We start from the raw sequence: 20,657 nt of genomic DNA on the forward strand, positions 1-20,657 counted from the left end.
AAATTTTTTTTGAATAATCAAATTGTTAAAAGTGTAACTTAAATGCAATGCTCAAGGTTTGACTTTCTTCTCCTTTCAACTCCTTTTCAAAGATCACTTTCAACCGCCATCACTCTTAAGTGACCAATACAGGGTGGACAAGTCAAACAAACTGCAAACAAATTTCACTATTTATAAAAAACACATTTTATTTACATAAATTGCAAGAAAAGCACAAACTGGTCCACTATATTCTACATTAAAAACGTCTTGAATATATTACATTGAACAGATTTACTATAATTTACTCCATTGTTGCAAGTAGAATCTCCAAAAAACAAGAGCTATAATTTCCTTTATTGGCATCTCCTTCAAAACTGCTACGAGTCAAAGAACAAAATGACATAATTGGGACATTTGTACTCACAGCACTCTGAGGACAACAAAGTCAGGATGGTCGCCTGCGTGACCCCGTCTGTATCTGAGACACCTGATTCAGGACTAGTGATTATATTACTCTGTTTACAAGACTTGGCAAAAAATATATATATATAAATAAACCCAACTTGATCTTCACAAGGAGGACGTTGTGGAGTCCACCACCTCTCGTCCGTTACAAACTGTCGGAACGACATTAGAGGCTGACGCTGCAAAGGCAAAGAAAAAAGATTTAAGATTTTTTGTTACAGAACAATAATTATCCAGATAATGTATGCAGCATTTGATAAATCCCTCTAGTGTTTAGTTTTTTTAAATTTTTTATTTAGATACCAGCCTAAGCTGACTTGCTTTGAATCAGCTAAACAGGTGTTTCTCAGCAGTAATCTGAGAAACTCCCAGAAGGCCCAAAGTTGCTCTGGGTCCGTTACTGTGGACTCAAACGCAAGAATCTGCTTAATCTGGAAAAGTTTTCCAAAATCACACAGGAACATAAATGACAGCAAAAATGGGATCAAAGGTGCTCCAACCAGATGAGATCAAACATGAAGCATCTGGCCTACATTCAGGCTGAATACCTGCCACACTTTCCAGATTTGTATTTATTTTACTGAAAACCATTCTTTCTTTACCTCCTTTTTATGATTATATGCTACTTTGTGTGTGTTTGTCAGAAAATCCCACAGAACTACATGTAAACTTATAATTGTGATGTGACAGGGGTCTGAACACTTTTTCAACAATAACAATCAAGAAAATCACTCGTCTCCCAAACGAGCTGGAAGTTTAGCAACTCAATTAATTTACATTCAGTGGAATATATCACATTAATTAACATTAATATCAAGTTGATTTTCTGAAATTATGTAAAACCAGATAATTATCTCATCAGTGTCCCTCTGGCTTTATTTGTGCTTCGTTTATGTCCCGAACATTTTCTGAAGGAATGAAATGGATTTTTTTTTAAAAACACACTTTCAGTCATTTAGCGCCAACTTTTGCAAGAAAAGTGTAAAAACAACAAACACTTGGCGTAATAACCAGATTATCAGTTTTATGACCCACCTATGACTGCTGTCTCATCTCGTTTAACATCTCTTTGTTTCATTAAATGTATCTTTTTATGATCTTAAGGCTTGGCTTCTTCACGACTCGGAGCGAGTTCTGAAATCCATTCACACCCAGTGGTCCGAATAATTAGATGCTTTTATTATTTATTCTTTTATGACAATACCTTGAGAAAAACTGGAGGCCGGACCGGTGTTGACGCTGAAGCGGGTGGTGGCCACTCGGAGGTTGCAGACATTCTTCTGAGGTTGAAACAAGATGATGTGGATTTTCGGAGCGAAGAGGCAGCCCAGCACCACAGACCCACTGAGACTGACAGAGATGCACATGGTGGTCGTCTGCACCTGCAGGGTGAAAAAGAGATGAAAAGATTCCCTGTTAAACGCCAAAAACTTTGGAGTGTAAATATATTTTTTAAGACATTTTCTGCTTCTTATAAACACTTCTTCCATGCAGTCAAAACGCCCCACGTCAGGAAACCCATGAGTAAACACATCTTTTGAATTTTAGAGTCAAAGAAAGGTGAAACCGAATGACATCCGTGACGCCGCCTGTAATTGCACATCGCGAGTTGTAACGTTTTATTTGTTTGTCAATCAGCAACTTAACCCTCAGTCATTTTTGCCTCACCTTGCTCACCCTGCTGTTTACACTCAGTCTGCTCCATCATTTCCAACCCCTTCACAGCCTTTTTCCTCCCGCCTTAATAAGAGGATACAGCCCAGCATTATAACGGTGTGTGGCAAGCGCGCTGCTATTTCACAAGAACCACAGCAGGTGTTTGTTATCACCCTGAATGTTAATGCTGATATTAAAACGGTGTGAGCACCAAGTGCAGCGCTGTGCACCAACTGTTCTGCCGTGAGGATAAAATCAGGGAAGCAGCAAGTGAACAAAAGCAGTTTTTAACATAACAGCTTCCCTAGATTTATCACATGGTTTCGCGGGATGATTGCAATTATTTACTTAATTCATAGAAGCACAGTTATTGTTAATAGTACAAATACTATGTATTAAATGCTGAAAGTTTTCTATTTTTAATGGATTATGTTGAACATTGTTGAATTAGATTGAAGTGCACTGATGTTGGATTTTAATTGAGCCTCTTTACTTTTCACACAGCGTCCTGTGATTAGGAGTGCCGTGTGCTGGAGCCGAATAAAGAGCCAGTCGGACATTTACATCAAGGGTCCTTCTAGAAACTCGATGTTGGTCTGCATTATCCACTACGAAGCTGGTTTTGATGCATCTTTGGGCTCATCGTCCTGTTGGGTCACATAGCTTAACTTTCAACCATTTGGTGTTAAATTAAGATCAAGTTGAATCATTTGGAGATCACCTATTTACTCAACGCTGTTTGTGCAACGGCCTGATGCCACTAGCAGGAAAACAATCCCTCAGCATGACGCTACCAACCCCATGTTTCACAAATGTTACAGCATTCTGAGATCTGAACGTTTCACCCTAACCACTCTAGACTTACAGCTCAACGTTTTTTTATTTGACTATCAACGTTATTCAGAAAGTTCACACATTAAGTTCTGGCTTAAAGGTTTGAGCAGCGCTTCTTTCTCGGTCAGTACTCTCTCTCGCACCCTGCTTCACCGACGGCAGTACCGCTGGTGTTCCAGCATCGTTCAGCTTATGACCAACTTCAGCCTGTCTGGTTCTTCGGTTTTTCCTAAAGTTTAAAACCCCCTTTACTTGAGGGCCATAGTTTGGATTCGAAGGTTGAAATTTGAATAAAGTTGGGTTTTTGAACAAGACAATGATGCCAAACCTACATCATTTAGTCATCCTAAATGCCCAGGCTTCTGTACAGTAAATGGCCTGTATATATATCATTTACATCTTAAATGGATGAGAGATAATTAGCATGAAACTTGTGCATCCGCATGCTGTTTTTAAAGTTAATTGAAGTTGTATCATCACTCTACATTGGAAAAGAATGGTTGGAATGCATTAAAAGCTGCTGATGACTGTATGTAAACGTCTGACTGTTATTATCACTATTACTGCTGCTGCTGCTTCATGAAACTGTTTAGAAAGGTAGAGATTAAGGAAAAAAACTTGAGGTTCATAGCCTTTATGCATTATTTTCTATTATTTTTGTTTATTATCTTGCTGTAATTCTTCTCTTTTTTGTCAGAAAGCATAGTTTATGTTACACCCACTGTAAAATAATAAATGAAAAAAAATCCTAAATTCAGTTGTATCCCAAGCTAACCCTAACCCTAAGCTTGTTTATTATTTAGCGACCAAAAATTATTTTAAAGGGTGAGTTTGAGAGATGACAAAGGAGGAATGAATTCAAGGTGAATCAGTTTAACTGTTAACCAGCAATTAGTGAACCATCATGCTGACAAGAGAACGGCCTGAAATGGGGTTTTGTGTTACCTCTCTCTGAGCCAACTTTACCTTCTCTTCTCTAGAAACATTCTCTACACACGCTGTTGTTTCAGTCTGAAAGGTTACCTGTGGAGGAAGGTGTTGGTTGGTTTATTTGTCTCAAATTGTTAAATTATTGGTTGGTTTCCCACTTTGGATCCTTGTAAAATCAAATTGCATGTGAAGTAGGAAACCGTGTTTTTTTGTTGTTGCTTTTTTTAAATCAATGGCTGACATTGAGCAAGTTAAGTTTAAACTTGAATAAGATAAGCATACAAAGTGTTTGACTGATCAATCTTTGGTCCAACTGATGAGGAAGAAAATCTTAATGGATTCTTTTCCGGGCTGCACAGTGGTGCAGTTGGTAGAGCTGTTGCCTTGCAGCAAGAAGGTTTTGGGTTTGATTCCCGGCCCCGGTCTTTCTGCATGGAGTTTGCATGTTCTCCCTGTGCATGCGTGGGTTTTCTCCTGGTACTCTGGCTTCCTCCCACAGTCCAAAAACATGACTGTCAGGTTAACTGGCCTGTCTAAATTGTCCCTAGGTGTGAGTGTGTGTGTGCATGGTTGTGTGTCCTGTCTGTCTCTGTGTTGCCCTGCGACAGACTGGCGACCTGTCCAGGGTGACCCCGCCTCTCGCCCGGAACGTTAGCTGGAGATAGGCACCAGCACCTCCCGACCCCACTGAGGGACAAGGGTGAAAGAAAATGGATGGATGGATGGATTCTTTTCCATGTCTTTTCTCCGTGTCTGTCTGAGTTACGCAGGAGCCGACATCTTCTTGGAGAGCGCATGCCACAGCTCTGTCAATCCGCTACAGGCAGAATTTGAGAAATTGGAGATCTTGTTGCACCGAGCTGCTAATAAGAGAAATGAAATGCAATTTATTTTTGATTCGTTCTTCAACCAGCAAAGAGACATCAACTCGTAAATAACCGACCTTGTTCAATGAAAACTGCCCAGCTGGTAACTGCACTTTTGTGCTCAAGGTTTCCAACAGGAAAAAAACCTCTCACCGAGCTTACATTTGAAGCTTAATACATCAGTCACAATTTAAATTTGTAGTTATGAATAATGTATATTTATAGCTATGAGGAACTACGAACCAATTATGGATCATTTAAAACAAAATCCAAAATCACTGAGCGACACTTTGACATGTACCGACAGCCATTTAGATAAACAACTTTAAGTTATAATAACAAAAAAACCTCTTACATCATGAAGATTTTTGGATATGATTTTAAAAAATCTTGATGCAAAAAAGTTCCCCTTTTAAATTACTTTGAGAATGATTGCAAATTCTTCTCAAAGTGCTTCTGCTCTTAATGCAGCCGAGGTGCCTGATGATGCAAACTTTAAGCTCAATACTGTATTGCCTCCATGCAGCAGTCATAGAGTGACCTACCTCTGCTCGTAATGTTGCAGCGATAACATTACGATCGCGCACACAGAGTATTTTATAATTCAATTTTAAATCCAACAGCTACCGCTACTTTCATTCTGGGAGACCCCCAGTTTCACCAAGAAACAGAGGAACTCTTCAATATCTTATGTGATCATCAAATGTGCCATTCGTGGCTCTGTAGATTGTATCCAGCATTGTTTACTGTTTCTTGGCTGACTGCAATCTAATCTGTATTTGTTATTCAGCTGAGGTTTTCCACTGGGGTGTGACAACAATCTGGGTAGGGTTGTAAAAAACCAGGAGAGCACTGGTAACGTGTCACCGCCTGTGAAAACTAGAGGCTCTCTGCCAACTCAGTCGCTTCAGTAATTATTCATCGGTCAAAGAGGAGTTTTGCATCCACCTAATGAGTCCATTCAAGCTGTGAATTACGTTGCCTAAAGGGGCCAGAGGAAGGTTTTCCTCTGAGCATCCCTGAAGTCCCAGGATAGAGGGAGCACAGCTGGGACTCAGCACCCCAGTCTTTCACACTCCATTCCACACAGCTACACACAGGGGCACACAGAGACATTCAGTTCCCATTTAGCCTTCGTGGACTTGCCTGCCTTTTTCGTGTTTCTGCAGAGGCAGCTGTGTCAGGAGGCTTCGCCGCCTTTTCCTCTCTCCTGTTTCTCTTTCATTGCGTGCTGGTGAGATCCCAGAGGGATAATCTCTCACAACTAAGGACAGGACTTCTATCAATTCAGTTTCTCTCTCTGTGCCTGCAGATAGCCGTCACCCATTCAGCAACACATTTATGCATTTATCAATTTATCTGTTTGTGTGTGTGTGCCTAAAAAAGAATATCTGAGCACTGGTTAAACCATGAATTCAGAGTCAGATATGACTCAAAAGCTAAACATTGTTTCAGGTGACACATTAACAAAAACATTCTAGTATGGACCAGCATATTATAGAGGAAAGGTCAGAATATTTTAAGTAAGGTTAATAGCTTATACCATATCTGCAATAGGTAACTCTTGACTTTCTCTTTAATTATCATGTTTCCAAATTAGGCAGTGCAGGAGACTGACAATTTGTACAGAAACACTTTTTTAATGACCCTTTAACCTGTTGCCAGGTTTCCTTTCTGTTGTTATTGTCAGATAAGACTATTAACTATCACATTACCATCAGCGTGTGAATGTGTGGGTGAATGGCTGAATGTAGTGTGAAGCATTTTGGAGTCTCTTGGACTAGATAAAGGGCCAAACAACTACAAGCCATTTACTATTTGTAGAAGGCCACCAACAATCTTCCTATGCAAAACACATACGCTTGTGTTACCGTTTGTCCATCCAAAGTGTTGTACAACATGGAGGGTAAGTTCAGCTCAGAGGGTTTTCAATTCAGCTAAACAGAACAAATTTTATAGTTGGCAAAAGGTTGCTCCAAGTCGGCGAATCTTTCTTTGAAAAACAGATAAAGTGGTGCATAACTTTGAATTAAAATTTTTTTTAAAAAGCCAGCATTGCTACATTTATTTTATCTCACATAGAGTTGAGTTTTAGTGCTTGAAGTGTCATCTTTAAAATTCGAAGGGGCACAACTAAGCAGCATGTTTTATTTTGTAAATAGTTGGAATTATAATGGCTCAGTCATAGTGAAGCTCTAATCTGATTGAATTTGCTATTTCCCTAAGAGGCTGTGGGTGTTTGGGCATTTGACATATCCTCCATTTACAGTATATTGCATACATGTTTTAATAGGATCCTGTATCGTTTGGGAATTTGAAGCCTGTTAATTAAGAGTATTATTGTGGAGCTAATTGGTGCGTTTTGTATCCTGTTTGTTCGGTTTTCTCCTTTCTGGGTCTCTGAGTTCAACACACTTCACCACAATCCCCAGTCAAGACCTTCTGAGCAGACTGGCTTTAAGCAAGCACTGCACCGATGCATATAAAATACAATTTCCAGCACAGAGGATGTCATTATATACAGGGATGTATTCCACTCAGATTTTAACCCTCCTCTTATGTTCGTTTCTGAGGTACAGCAATAATGTTCGTGGGTCAATTTGACCCGTGCAGTGTTTAATCATGCAATAGTGTCAGAAACCAAAAAAATAATAATAATCCTCCAAAACATTTTTGTATCTGATTATTAACTCCAATGCTAACAATTTAAATAAATATTTGTGCAACGATGTTTTTTTTTTTTCTCACAAATGAAGGATCAATGACGACAATTTACTGATTTACTCATTTAGACAGAAAAAAATGTTATGTCCACTAAAGAAACCTAGACAGAAAAAACAATAATTATCCTTGAAATGGATCTTTTGTAAAAAAAAAAAATTATATTACATTTTGATTCTTTTTTTTCAATGGGTGATATTTATAATTGAACTTGAGACACATATTCTGTTCAGCTTCAAATTGACCCGCTGATTAAAATCAAGGCAAGTGAGTCATGCAGAGAGTATTTATGTTTCTCCACTTCCGCTGAGTGTCCACTCAGTGTGGGTGGAGTTTGAAAAGGTTCCCGTCAAAAGTTGTATGAACACCTGCTTTCTCACAGTTTCCTAGTGAAGTAAAGAGAATGGTGAGAAAGTGGGCTTGTGTGTGTGCATGTGTACTTGTATGTGCGTGTATGTGTGTGTGCATGTGCGTGTGTGTGTGTGTGTGGTGAAATATGGTTCATAGTTGCAAGGAAATAAATAGAATTGGACATTTTTTGACCCTTTTCAACCTTCAAATTGACCCTAACAGTATCTATGTAGTATGTAAATGCGGGGGGGCTACAAATGTGTAAAATGAATAAATTCTCAATTTACATGTAGCGTGCACTTATTAAGAAAAATAGAAAAAGTTTCAAGCAGAAAAAATACTTCCACCTATTTTTAAAAAAAAAAGTTCAACTTTAACGCAGGTCAATTTGACCCGCAACATAGCAGGAGGGTTAAGAGCCCTAAACCATCTGAACAAATAATTTAAATGGTAACCGCAGCACATGCTGAATGCAATGCAAAAAATATGTTATCTTAGAAGAAGGAGACCGAGCGAATGCTCATATGACCTAGTTTAACTTACCCTGTAGTCGCTGGCAGTGACATAGAAAATGGGTTGAAAGGCCAGCCAGATGATGCAGGTGGTGTACATGGTGAACCCAATGAACTTGGCCTCGTTGAAGTTTTCCGGGCATTTTCGGGTCTTGAAGGCGTAGACTGTGCAGAGGATGATGAGTACGCAGTTGTAGGTGAGCGACACGAGCATGCTGGAGTCTTTGCTGTTGCACTTAAGAGTAACTATGTCTCTCTTCTCCGGGCTCACTTCTTTCCTCACACCTGGGGCCTCCACCAACATCCACACCACCACCACCACCAGCTGGCAGGAGATCAGAGCGCCACATATGGCAACCTGGGAGGCTGGGCTGATAAAGCGAGGCCTCTGGGCGCCGTCCTTCACTCCGCTGAAAATCCGAGCAATGCGATTGGTCTTGGTGAGGAGCGCTGAGTAGCACACAGCAAATGAGGTGCCTAAGCCTAACCGGCGCAGCGTGCATACTGCTGTGGAAGGCTTGGCAATGTAGATGAACGTCATGCTGTAGCACATCAGCACTCCCAGCAGAAGGATGTAGGTGAGCTCACGTCCACTGGCCTTTACCACAGGTGTCTCATTGTTTTTAAGAAAGAGCCCAATGACAAATAGTGTACTCATCATCCCCAGACAGGAAATAGTGACAGGTCCAATGGCCCAGGCGTCTTCCCACCGAATGTACTCCTCAGGTAGGTCGTAACAGCCTGTGAGATTGGCCAGAGGCCACTCTCCGAAGCTGCAGTCAGCACAGGTGAACTCGTCCTGAAGGTATTGGTACGGCTGGCAGGGGATACATATCCAGCAGCACACGTCCCCAGGCTGCATGCTTTTTATCTCATTCTTCCTGCAGGGGTCGCTACACTGGGATGTTGGCACGACGTGGCCAGACCAGGGAATCAGGCTGGTGTTTAAGGTCAGGCTCTGAGCCCAGTAGCCAACGCTGCGGTAGACGTAGCGCCCGCCCTCTTTATGGTAGTGGAAAATGTTGTAGCGCCCAACGCTGTCTCCAAAGGCATCGAAACGAATTACATTCTCTGTGTCGGGGGGACGAAAGGGCGCTGAAAGGAGAGAGGAGAGAGGATGGACAGAAAGTGTTAGGCTGTTGCACAAAGACTAACAAGCAGAGCACAAACACAAACCAGGAGTCAGTCACAAAGAATACCTAATTTAAAGAAGTTTAGGACACATTGTAGAGCATGTACCATTTCTAATAAGAATTTGTCATCATTTAAATGTAGCATAGCTCCTCACTGGGACAGAACATATTGTAGGAGCTCTCACATATGTCAATGTACTGTTAATCTACAGCAGACAAGGTTTCTTTGTCAGTTTTGGAATACCTTTTAAAATATACAACATTCTTATTTATATAAGCTATAGTTATACTGACAACTGCTTCATAACTATATGATTTATTTTCTTTTGTTTTTCTCTGACTTGGCTAGAAGCAAGTCACATCATATTTGATAATATTGATAGAGCAAATGTGTTTATGCTCAGTTTTTTCTTCACAAACACATAATTTATTGTCCAACTAAAGTTCTGTCTGCAGATGTATCCAGGCAAACCTCCTAACAGTTTTCTATCTTTTAGCGAAAAAAAGGGGGGGTTATCCTAGGCTGCTTTGTTATTTCAATATGTTGGGTTTCAACCTTTAAAAAAAAAAGAAAAAAATCTGGATTTTTTTTGTGTGTGTGTAAGTTAGGCAAGACCTGTTTCCAATTCCTCTGTCATTCATTCTGCAAGCACATTTTATATAAATATGGAGACTGTGCTTTTGCATCCTTCCCCAGATGCTTGACTTGACATAAGGTACATCTCTTCATCTGCTGAAACCATCTGCAAACATATGAGACCATATTGGATGTTTACAGATTCACCTATTGCAGCTGATTCATGAGCTGATTTAAGCTAGTTATGACTCATAGCATGCCAGAAAGTCCAACAAAACTACACTTAGTTCGACTTCATGGCATGCCTGAAACTTTTTTGTCTAACAGACTTTTCTGAAACAAGACATGAAAATACCTTAAAATTTGACAAATTGTAGAAAACATTGACATGTGACTATTAAAAATGATAGAACTTGAATGAATGTAAAGTTACGACTGGAATCACTATTTTAGTACGGTACTAATAGTTGCAATATTTAAGGCATAGTTATATCTGCATGACTAGGAAGTCACACAATGTTAAGAGGTCATTTTGTTTACATCGAGTCATCTTTTGTAAACTCGTGTTTACATCACACTTATGTTATTATTTAATACATATACAGAGCTTAGTGGTCCACCTGTTTTTTCCTCAGAGTGCTGTGATACCACTAATTTAAGGGCTTTAATCCACTTCAAAGCCTCTAGGTAGTCAAATCCTCTGGGTATGGGGTTTTTTTTCCTTCTTTTTTTAGAAAATGTGAAGAGCAGAAAAGCACAGCTGGATAAGAGCACACTACCCCCTCCTTTATTTTTCATCACTGAAAATGTCAGCATTTCCATAAATCGAAGGATAACCCAAAGCCCTCATAAAAGTGAGAGCATTTGAATAGGTAAGATTATCATTTGCAATGTGTGGAGGAGCCGATGCAGAAGCAGTTACAAGTTTTTTTTGTTGTTTTTTTTACTTGTCTAGAAAAATATGAAAACAAGTGCTGATGTGTCTGAGACGTTCAGTTGAAGGCTTTTGTTCAGATGTATAAACAAACACCGCAACATTAGGGAATAGAGAGAAATTGTTTCATCTTTTCTAACTAAATTATTACAAAACTGATCTGCAGCAGCAGTGGAGGGATATGTATAATCCGCTTGCCACTAAATCAATATTTCATATAAAATTGTTGCAATTAATAAACTGATTTAATCTAATTTGGCATGTGCAAATTGGATATGGAAAGATTAAATTGTCCTACATTGAGGCTTAATGCACAAAGGAGTAGGCCAGATGTTAGAATAACTAAACATAATTAAGCTTCCTCAAAACTTTGCAGAGCACAGCAGATATTAAACTCAAACACAAAACACTTATAGTGCTTTGCAAACATGTTTTGAATGACTTTAAGTTTTTCTTTGGACTTATTTGGATGAACTTGATTTCTTTAAAAACCAAGAAAGAAAACCTAACAGGACCTAAAAATGCACCATCCTTTAGGTAATTAATTATATCTGAAAATAACAATTTAGAATTCAATTGTTGGTTCTAAAATACTATCTTATGTCAAACTGAGTTTTATTTGGTGTTTTTTATGTTTCCAGTATAAAAAATGTCTAGAGAATTGAACTTTTGTGGCAGGTTGCTGCAGAAAAGCACCTAAATATCCAATTTTTGCATTGGTTCTTTTTCTGTGATTTTCTGCTATATGGAGATACAGCACATTTACGCTTCGGGTTTTGGAAAATTGTTATGCCTGAACGATTCCCGGGTCACACTGAAGTGGCCTAACAAACAAAAAACATCTCTGACAATTGTCTGGAAGACTTCGAAAGACATGAGAAGTACTACCGTGCACCACTTTACAAGGCAAAGAAAGTCTGGCAGGTCGGAGAAAAAATGTAAAAGATGAAGAAGACTTTTGCACATTGATTCTGCATAACATTAGGACCACTGACAGGTGCAGTGAATAGCACAAATGATTTCTTAGGAATTGTATCTATTGCTTCGAAGACAGTATGTTGCAAGGAAACATTTTGTCCTTGAAGTTGCTGTAGAAGCAAGAAAAATGCACAAATGCTCAAACTACTGAGTCAGAGCATTTCCAGAACTTTTGTGGGGCGTTCCCAGCCCGCAGCTCTAAGTGTCCATCAAAAGTGGTGCAAGAAAGGAAGAGTGGTGAAACAGCGACAGGGAAACGGGAGCAGAGGCTGGTCAGCTCCGTCTAATAGAAAAGCTTCTACAGCTAAAACTGCTAAGCAAGTAAAAGTTGGTTCTAATATAAAGGTGTAAAGAATAGACAGCGAATTGCAGTTTGTTACATAAGAGCCTACATAGCTGCACAGCTGTCAGGTTGCCCATTCTTACTGCTGTCCACTGCCAAAAGAACCAACACTGGACATGTGAACATCAGAATCGGACCCTTGGGCAAAGTAAGAATGTGGTCTGTTCTGATGAATCATGTTTTCTGTAACATTATTTGGATAACCTCAGGCATATGCATCACGTACAGGAAGGAGTAAAGCGGTGGAGACAGAAAGTGGAGTGCTGTCATTTCTAAGGATGTCACTTTGACATATAGCACCTACCTAAGCTGTATTGTAGACAATGAACACCCGGTCATGGAAACAGAATTTCCAGATGACTCCAGCTTCTTTCAGCAGAATAATACACCCAGCAACACGGTTCACAAAGAGTTTTATGAGTCTATGAGTTTTAGGTACAAACATTTCCAATCAATGGAGCTCAACTTCGCAATTTAAAGGGTAACAAATTAAAGGATACCTCAACAGATCAGGGATGTTTTGTCAGTAACAGCCTTTTAAGGAGTGCAACCGAATAAAGGGGGCAAAGACACCAATAGGAAGAAGTCATAATGCTATGCCTAACTGATGCTAACTGAGCATAAATATTAACTAATTTGTGTCTTGAGCATTTTTTTTAGACTGTTTAAATAAAAATTGTACTTACCATCAAACTTGACTTTCAAGATGTAGTCCCTGTAAAACTTGCGTCCATTTCCTGGTTTGAGAGCGTCACACACCTTGGTGGAGTTTGGGCACAAGGCCTGCCTCATGTTGTGCAAGGCAGCAGCCATGGCGTAGACAGCATTCATCACAAACATGATCTTAGATTCTGGCTGAAATGGAACTTCGTGGAGTGAGTGTTTTCCACAAACCAGGTCATGGAGACCGCACTGGAACTGGTTTTCCCAAAATTCCCTGAACCAGGGGTTTCTGGTGTTGTTATATGGATGCAGAGCGGTGAAGTATTGGTTGAAGTGGGGGATTTGATAAGAAGCCAGTTCAATAGTGAACGCCCCGTCTGCCACAGCTTCACTTCCTCTCACCACGCTCTCCTGCGCCCCCCAGCCATCACTGGCCACCCAGGTGAAGGTGACGTTCATCCGATTAGCCGCCACCAGCAGTTCCCGGGCATCCTCACTGCGGGTGAACAGGATGACCACTTTGGCGTTGGACTTCTGCTGAAGGGAGCGGATGACGTTCTCGTAGCTCCAGCGGCTCATCGATCGGCTCACCTTGGCCGACGTGGCAATGCAAATCTGTCGAGCGCGCGCCTCCTGCTGGAAGGCGTCAATACCAGTCTCACCATAGTCACCTTCAGAGGCCACAGTCGATACGTAGGTCCAGTTAAAGTAACGCAGGATTTCTGCCATGGCTTTGGCCTGGTAGAAGTCAGGGGGCACTGTGCGAGCAAAGTAGTCGTAGCGAGTCTTGTCACTCAGCTTGGCACTTGTAGAAGCGTAGCTGATCTGGGGGATTTGAAAAAGTCGCAGGAGATTTGCAACCTGTAGTAAAGATAGAGCACATCAAACAATGATTGTCAGCTTTATACCAACCTTTGCACATTTTAGATCAATCTTGTTCATTAACAATGCTACAGCACCTTGTAAAGATGTTGCCCTTCTCCACGTTTTTGCAGAGGCTACTACAACCCAAAGGTCAAATTTATTTGATTAGTAGTTTATATGATACACACAAATATCCATTTAGAGGTGGATGTTTGTGCAGTTGAAGGAACATGATATGTTTTCCAATTATTGTTCTCACAAAAAAATTATGAAAAGTGAATATTTTTGGAAAGTATTATCACCTTACTTTGCATTGATGCGTAATGATAGCTCAGAAACATGGTGATTACTTCTGAAATTTGCTGTTGTCCATCTGTAAATATATAATAAAGAGTATAGACTGCATGCCTTTCCCCTGTTCAAAATCAGATGTTTCACTACATTTGTTTCCTCACTATTCTTTTGCTGGATCCTTGAGCAACTCACCCCCTGCTGACCAAGAGTTCAGTTCCTTTACAATGGTTTGTTCAGCTTCTCCTTTGTGACCAGTAATGTTTTACAAAGTTACCATAAAATGTACCTTACAAAAAGGTGTGTGCATGGCCACATATATATCATACACACACACACATTTCCAAGGTTTTTACTTTGCTTTAGAAAGAAGAAAAGACAGAGACCTGGATTACAGTTGAGGACAGAGTTTAGGGGATTGAAAAGGATTCAATCTATCAAAGAATCCTGTAACTTTTCCTATTTTTTTGAGAGCTTTTGTCAGTGTTGTGACACAGTATATGGGACAGAGAAGAAACTGCAGATTAGTTTTTGCTTCAGGCACTTTTTTGGATGCCTAAGGGGAGCCAGACTCATACATTCAAAAGAAGAACATCTCAACTTACGGTTTAGCTAAAGTCGACTCTCCGAGAAGCGCACTTTAACGAACACATCTTGAATGCCAATGAGTTATTTCAAAGAGGGCTCAGAAGGAAATTCACATTCGAAGAGTATTTCCATTTCAGATTTATGTTTTGGATTCACCAACTCAATTGTTGCCTATAATTATGAGTGAGACAGGAGAAACGTTGACAGTTGTAACTTTAATCTACAGTTTTGTAAAAAAATAAATAAATAAAATAAAAACCAGAAAACGTCATCTTCAAGTGATTTGAAAAACTGTAGGTTTTGTGTGAAGCACTTTGAACTGGCTTGTTGCTGAAATGCGCTCTACAAATAAACTCGAGTTGACTTGTTAATGCCGCCGTCACTCAGCTGATTCTGGAACGCCTTTCAGCGCATTTTGAACTTTACGCCGACAAAGTATTGAGCAGTCTCAGCTCAGTCTGTATCAATTACCAAAGAGCAGCAACGCTAGCTACAAAAGCACCTCAGTTTAGCTGCGATTTGGGTTGACAGTGGTGTGGGGAAAAGAATGACGACACACATTTGCAACATTTAATTATTTCGCGATGAAATATTTTAAGGTCAAGTTTATTAGACGGATCAGTGAAACACATGACTGATTATTTCAAATTAGTTCAAAAGTTTATTTCCCCCCTGAGCGTTTTAGGTCAGCTGGAGAAAGGCTGGCTGCGCAGACAGCATAATAATTACTTTTACGTGTGACAGTTATTGTCTTTCCTTAAACTACTTTGACAGCCTCTCTAAACTTGTGAAGCGGCGTCTGGAGGCACCGTGCTCACTCCTTCACAAAGAAACCAGACTGTAATCAAAAGTGGCAAGTGACATTAACACTGATTACTTTGTTCATTATCAGATTACTCAGTCCTTCTACGAAGACTCACAAAACCGATTTCTGCTCTTACAGCTTCTAATGAGTTTTTTTCCATAATCATCTCATGACAATAAATTAATACCGCCCAGCGTAATGTGATGGAAAGCACCCTTCTCAATTATTGGCAGCCCTGATACAGATGTGTATAGAAACCAGCGGTTACCAGCCTCTTGCCATGAAGAAATGCTGCTACCTATGAAAACATGTGCACATATTTGTGGTTTGAAAGGTGGCGTAAATAAGTGTAGTCGTGTTAGGTACACATCAATCTGAATAATTTAGGAAACTGTCTGCATTTTTTGATCGATATGATTTAGGAATTACATTTCTTCAACAATCAGACATTTATTTAAAGTACTTCATGTTTTTAAGCCTTTAGTGTCATTCAGTTATTAGAAGCCAGACAGGTGGAAGAGAGAGAAGCGAAGGGGAAGACATGCAGTGCATGATCTTGAACCAGGGGTAACTCCACTGAGGACTGGATCCTCTGCATATGGTGCAGATTCACTTTTGCATTTTTATTGGCATTCTTTGGGTTCAGTTTCTTGGTTTATTCTTGCGTTTGGATTTACGTCTCTCAGATTATCATCAGGTCTATCCCCCCTGGGTTTGCAGTTTCCTTATGTAGAGTTCTGCTTCCTTTTCCATTATTATTAATCCTCCCTCAGTCTGCCTGTTTGCTCTCCATCACAGCTCTTCCTAATCCCCTGATCACATCTGCATTGAATAGCTTTCTCCACTTTCTCTCAGTATGATCTCATGAGTTTTTATCGGTCTTTGCTGGTTCATCTGTTCTCCTGGACTCTGCTTTATCCTGCTCCTGCTTAGTTGTTTTTTTTTTTTTTTTAGCTTTAGCTATCTTCAGTGAATGCCATTTTGGTTTTTCAGTCCTTAATATAATGGTATCAAACTTTTTTATTTCTGTTTCGCATCTACAAACCTTCATTTGGACTATTAACAGGCAGTCCTTGAATTTTAATAGTTAAACAGGCTTAATTATTAGAAAAATGTTCAAACTACGACTCATTAGACAACAAGAAAAGGTCAGATCAGATCTGAAAAGTTTGTTTTGATGTTGTTGTCCAACCACAGAAGAAGTTTTATAATTTGTGGCAGTTTTCTTTCACTTTTAGCCACCAGAGGTGAATTTTAGTAACAGCGCGAGTCAAAAAGCTGGATAAGATTGACCAGTTTCCCAGGAGTTTGTCTCTCCCTTGTGTGCGGCATTTTCTGTCAGTGTATCCATTAACAGAGAAAGAGATTGTGTGGAGGTGTGAGGAATGGTGGCTGTGTTCTTATGTGCTTTAGAGAGTAAACCGCCGGGAAAAAAGGTCATATTTGTCTCATTTAACATTCTGTTCAGTGCATCTTGACTTCCGCTGCCACCGCTGTCGGCACGACGCTGAAAAACAGACACAGTATTGATCAAAACTGCTGTCAAAGAAAGAGGATGAGGATTCCAGAAAAATGTGATTCCTATTCAGATTTTGATGATTATCAAAAATGAATCCCTACTGAGATCTGATCAGAAGTAAAGTTTGAGGATTTATTGATTTGTTTTTAATGAAAGATGGACTACGGGGTTAAAATTGGATGAAATGTGTTAAATGCGTGGATAGATGCCTTACCAAGCTTTAACTTGAAAGAGATGTTGTTGAAGAAAGGTAAATGAGCTGAACTTAGATGGCATTTTTACACTCATACTGACTGCTCAAAGCCCCTTTACACTACAGCCATACACACTTATGAACACACACATTTATACGCTGAGATCAGTGGGCAGGTGCTGTTCCCATGGTAACATCGACATGTGACAGAATAAAGCTGGAATCGAACCTACAACCTTCAAAACATCGGAAGACAACTTCTCTACTCACAGTCACATGTACTGTAAATGTGTACACATATACTGCAGTCACCACTACTGGTTCATTTTAATGGTTTGACCTACAGAGTAATTGAAGGAAACGGTGTGACAGGAAGTGGAGAAAGTTTAATAAGTACTACTCCTGTTGAGTTTTTTTCTTTCTACAAAGATTTCTTTTTACAATCTAAAGGAACAATGTATCTAAACTTTGAACTTTCTTCTTACTTAAGATTTGAAACCGGCTATTTATATTCACTGTGTAAAAGGATATAACTTTTTTTTCCCCCTTACTTTCTGACATTAAATCTGTAATTATTATGACTATTGCGTATTATTTCAAATCTGACAGTGTGACAAAAAGGTTATCAGTCTTTTTACTCAGACAGCCGAGAATCAGAAGAAAATCTGACAGAAATTCTAATAAACAGCTGGATAGCTAATACAGATTGGTATATTTTAACAAAATGTTTTTTTTAATACAGAGGGCAGTGCAAAAAAAAGTAAAGAAGCATTTATTTAATAATGGAATGGTCTTTTTAAAATAAGCGAGGGATGCTTATGCAGTTCAGCTGAACATTTGGTGCTTTGCTGTTCAGGATGAGTAGCAGAGCTCTCTGCAGGTCAACTGACTCCAAGGAGTTTATTAACTGTAACTTTCAGAGTACGGCATTTTTCAGAAATTATTCACTCCATTGTAAGATTGTTGAGAGCATTTCAGCAGAAATTCATGTCCAAAAATGTCTGAGTGGTTCAGTTTTTTTTGCTCTTTATTAAAGCATTAAAAAATCAAATTTGCTCAGTCTGTGTTCCTTGATTTTATGTTTTAAAAAATGCAGGAAAAGGAGAGGAAGGTTGTTTTTTTTGTTGTTGTTTTTTACCTTTGGCTATAGAAAAATATTTTCTTTTTTGCTCGTGTCTATAAAATAACTAATACGTTGCCTTGGATACCTACTTGTACTGTCATAAGTATCTTTTGAACATTTAGAAGTGGTTATTCTCAGGAATCTTTTGGCCAATATTCAGGTTTCACATAAAGCTAAAATTTCATATTCACCCTTTCGTTTGAGACATTTCATTGCAGTTCTGGTTCCAAGATTAGGACTGTTATCCTGCTGTAAAATAAACCATTACCACGGGTGTTTTATCTTTCTCTAACAGGCTTTCTTTCAGGATTGCGCTGTAATTTGCTCCATCAATTCTGTCCAGCCTCCTTGTTCCTGGATGAGAAAAGGCATCTGCCACAGCATCATGCTGCCACCACCATGTTCTACTATGAATATTGTGTGTTTAAGGAGAAGTACAGTGTTCACACAGCATAGCATGTAGCTTCAAAAGTTTAATCACAGCATTATGTGGAGCCTGCAGAAAACCTTAAATTGTACTTTTATGGTAGTTTTTCCAACAAATGTCTGTACATTTCTCTTTATATAATTTTATAGTAAAATTATTTTGTAAAAAAACTAAGATAATGCCACTAAATAAAAATGATTGTAAATAATAGAGTCTTATGTTGAAAGGATGTTAAGCCTGGTTAGAAAAAATTGTACCGGATTATATTTGTTTTTCATAAAAACAAGAACTAACAAATAAGCTTTTAAAAAGGCATTTTTAAATCATTACACATTATTTTCTATTAAAGATAGGAAAGATAGGAAAAAAGCCAAACTACTGTCATGAAAAAGAAATAAAAATTACCTGAGACGATTAGAAAAATTATTAATGGTCTGTGTACGATATTATTCAACACCAGGATAAGATTTTTTTTTTTTTAATCATCCATGAAGCAGGAATTTTTCAGTGCTTGCAGCACAGTGTGAGTAATTTCTATATGGTTACATTAAACAGAGCTCTAATCTTCTTATAAAAGAAGCCATGTTCAAAAGGCTGTGAGGCAACGACAGACAAGACACTGATGCTTATAAGGGAACCTTTAGATCTTTACAAGATCTTTACATAAAGAGCCAAATCTCTCCAACCTGCCAAAACTCATCAACGGGATGCTGAAGACTGAGTCTGTCATGTGACAGTGATGGGGATAATCAAGCTGAACTGTTGGACATGAAAATACAGAATCCTCCTCAATCATTCATGATAGAATTACTATTGCCAAATGTGGCAATGTAGAAAACGATCAGCTAACCGGCCACTACGACACAAAGATTTTCTTTGACTAATCTCTGCTTTGATGACTTCAAAGGAGCAAGAGATACGATTGAAGAGGACAGCAGAAAGCTAGAGGAGTAAACTGCATGACATCAGAGAGTGTCGGCCAGAAAAAGGTGGAGATGTGCCATGCATAAAGTCATGGTTGGCACTAAATAGGTTTCTGCTTTCTTTCTTTATTTCTTTCTCTTTCTTTGTGTTTATCGTTTGCGATTGGTTCTGCGACCTCTGGACAAAAGCTACAAGTTATCATTGAAGCTGGGAGACTGTTTATTTTGTTATTCAAACTGTCAGTTTGTTTTTGTGTGTGTGCTTTTTCAATTGGGCTTTTTCTCCTGTCCTCCTTCACTGTTTTGGCTTTTCATACTTCTTTATTTCATCGTTTTAGATATGTATGCTATTCATTTCATAGAATAAGTAAATCTTGAGCAGAGTAGCTTTCGTATTTAAAGGCTTTTAGGCATGAGTTGACCACCTAATGATGAGGAGTTTTTCCACTCTGTCCTTAAAATTGCCCTAATTTTTAACTAAATAAATCCCAGTGAACATCTGGATTTCTAGTGGCAACCCGGCATCGAATCTTGAAGAAGACAAGTTACTCTGTCCTGTGGACCATTGTTTCTCGTTTTTTGGACGTTCACTCCACCGTCAAAAAAAGTCCGAAACCAGCGTCTTTCGGCAAAAGCTTGCCGCAAAGCATCACACTTCATCCACAGGCGGCTTGCTTTCTTTCCATAATGCATCCTGGTGGCATGTCTTCCTTATGCAAGCAATGCCCATGGACTCAACCATCCAAATGATTTGAAAGAAAATGGGATTCAGCAGACCAGGACACCTTCGTCTATTGCTCCTTGAGCTGACTGTAATGCTCAACTGGAAGATTTTGATGGGAGACAGTCGGGGACCAGGAAAAGGAGCAAAAAAAATAAAAAATAGAAACATGCACATTGTGCGCTGCAAAAGGTTTTTGGAAAAGAATCGGGATCACATTTTTAGTAACTTCAGTACTTCCAGTCATTTTGTGACATT

General features: G+C 39.2%; 1 protein-coding gene across 1 annotated transcript in view; it reads right to left on the reverse strand.

Moving 5' to 3' along the window:
- Nucleotides 1-162: 162 nt before the first annotated feature.
- Nucleotides 163-20,657, reverse strand: part of grm2a (glutamate receptor, metabotropic 2a) — a 48,165-nt gene continuing 27,670 nt past the window's right edge. Inside the window, exons 3-6 of the mRNA XM_008409855.2 lie at nucleotides 12,969-13,806; nucleotides 8,349-9,412; nucleotides 1,652-1,829; nucleotides 163-626 (exon numbers count right to left, since the gene is read on the reverse strand). Of these exons, the coding sequence (XP_008408077.1) occupies nucleotides 553-626; nucleotides 1,652-1,829; nucleotides 8,349-9,412; nucleotides 12,969-13,806 (2,154 nt within the window). The 3' untranslated portion in view covers nucleotides 163-552. The remainder of the gene's footprint in view (nucleotides 627-1,651; nucleotides 1,830-8,348; nucleotides 9,413-12,968; nucleotides 13,807-20,657) is intronic.

Source organism: Poecilia reticulata, linkage group LG5 (genome assembly GCF_000633615.1).
Source record: "Poecilia reticulata strain Guanapo linkage group LG5, Guppy_female_1.0+MT, whole genome shotgun sequence".
Classification (NCBI taxonomy): domain Eukaryota; kingdom Metazoa; phylum Chordata; class Actinopteri; order Cyprinodontiformes; family Poeciliidae; genus Poecilia; species Poecilia reticulata.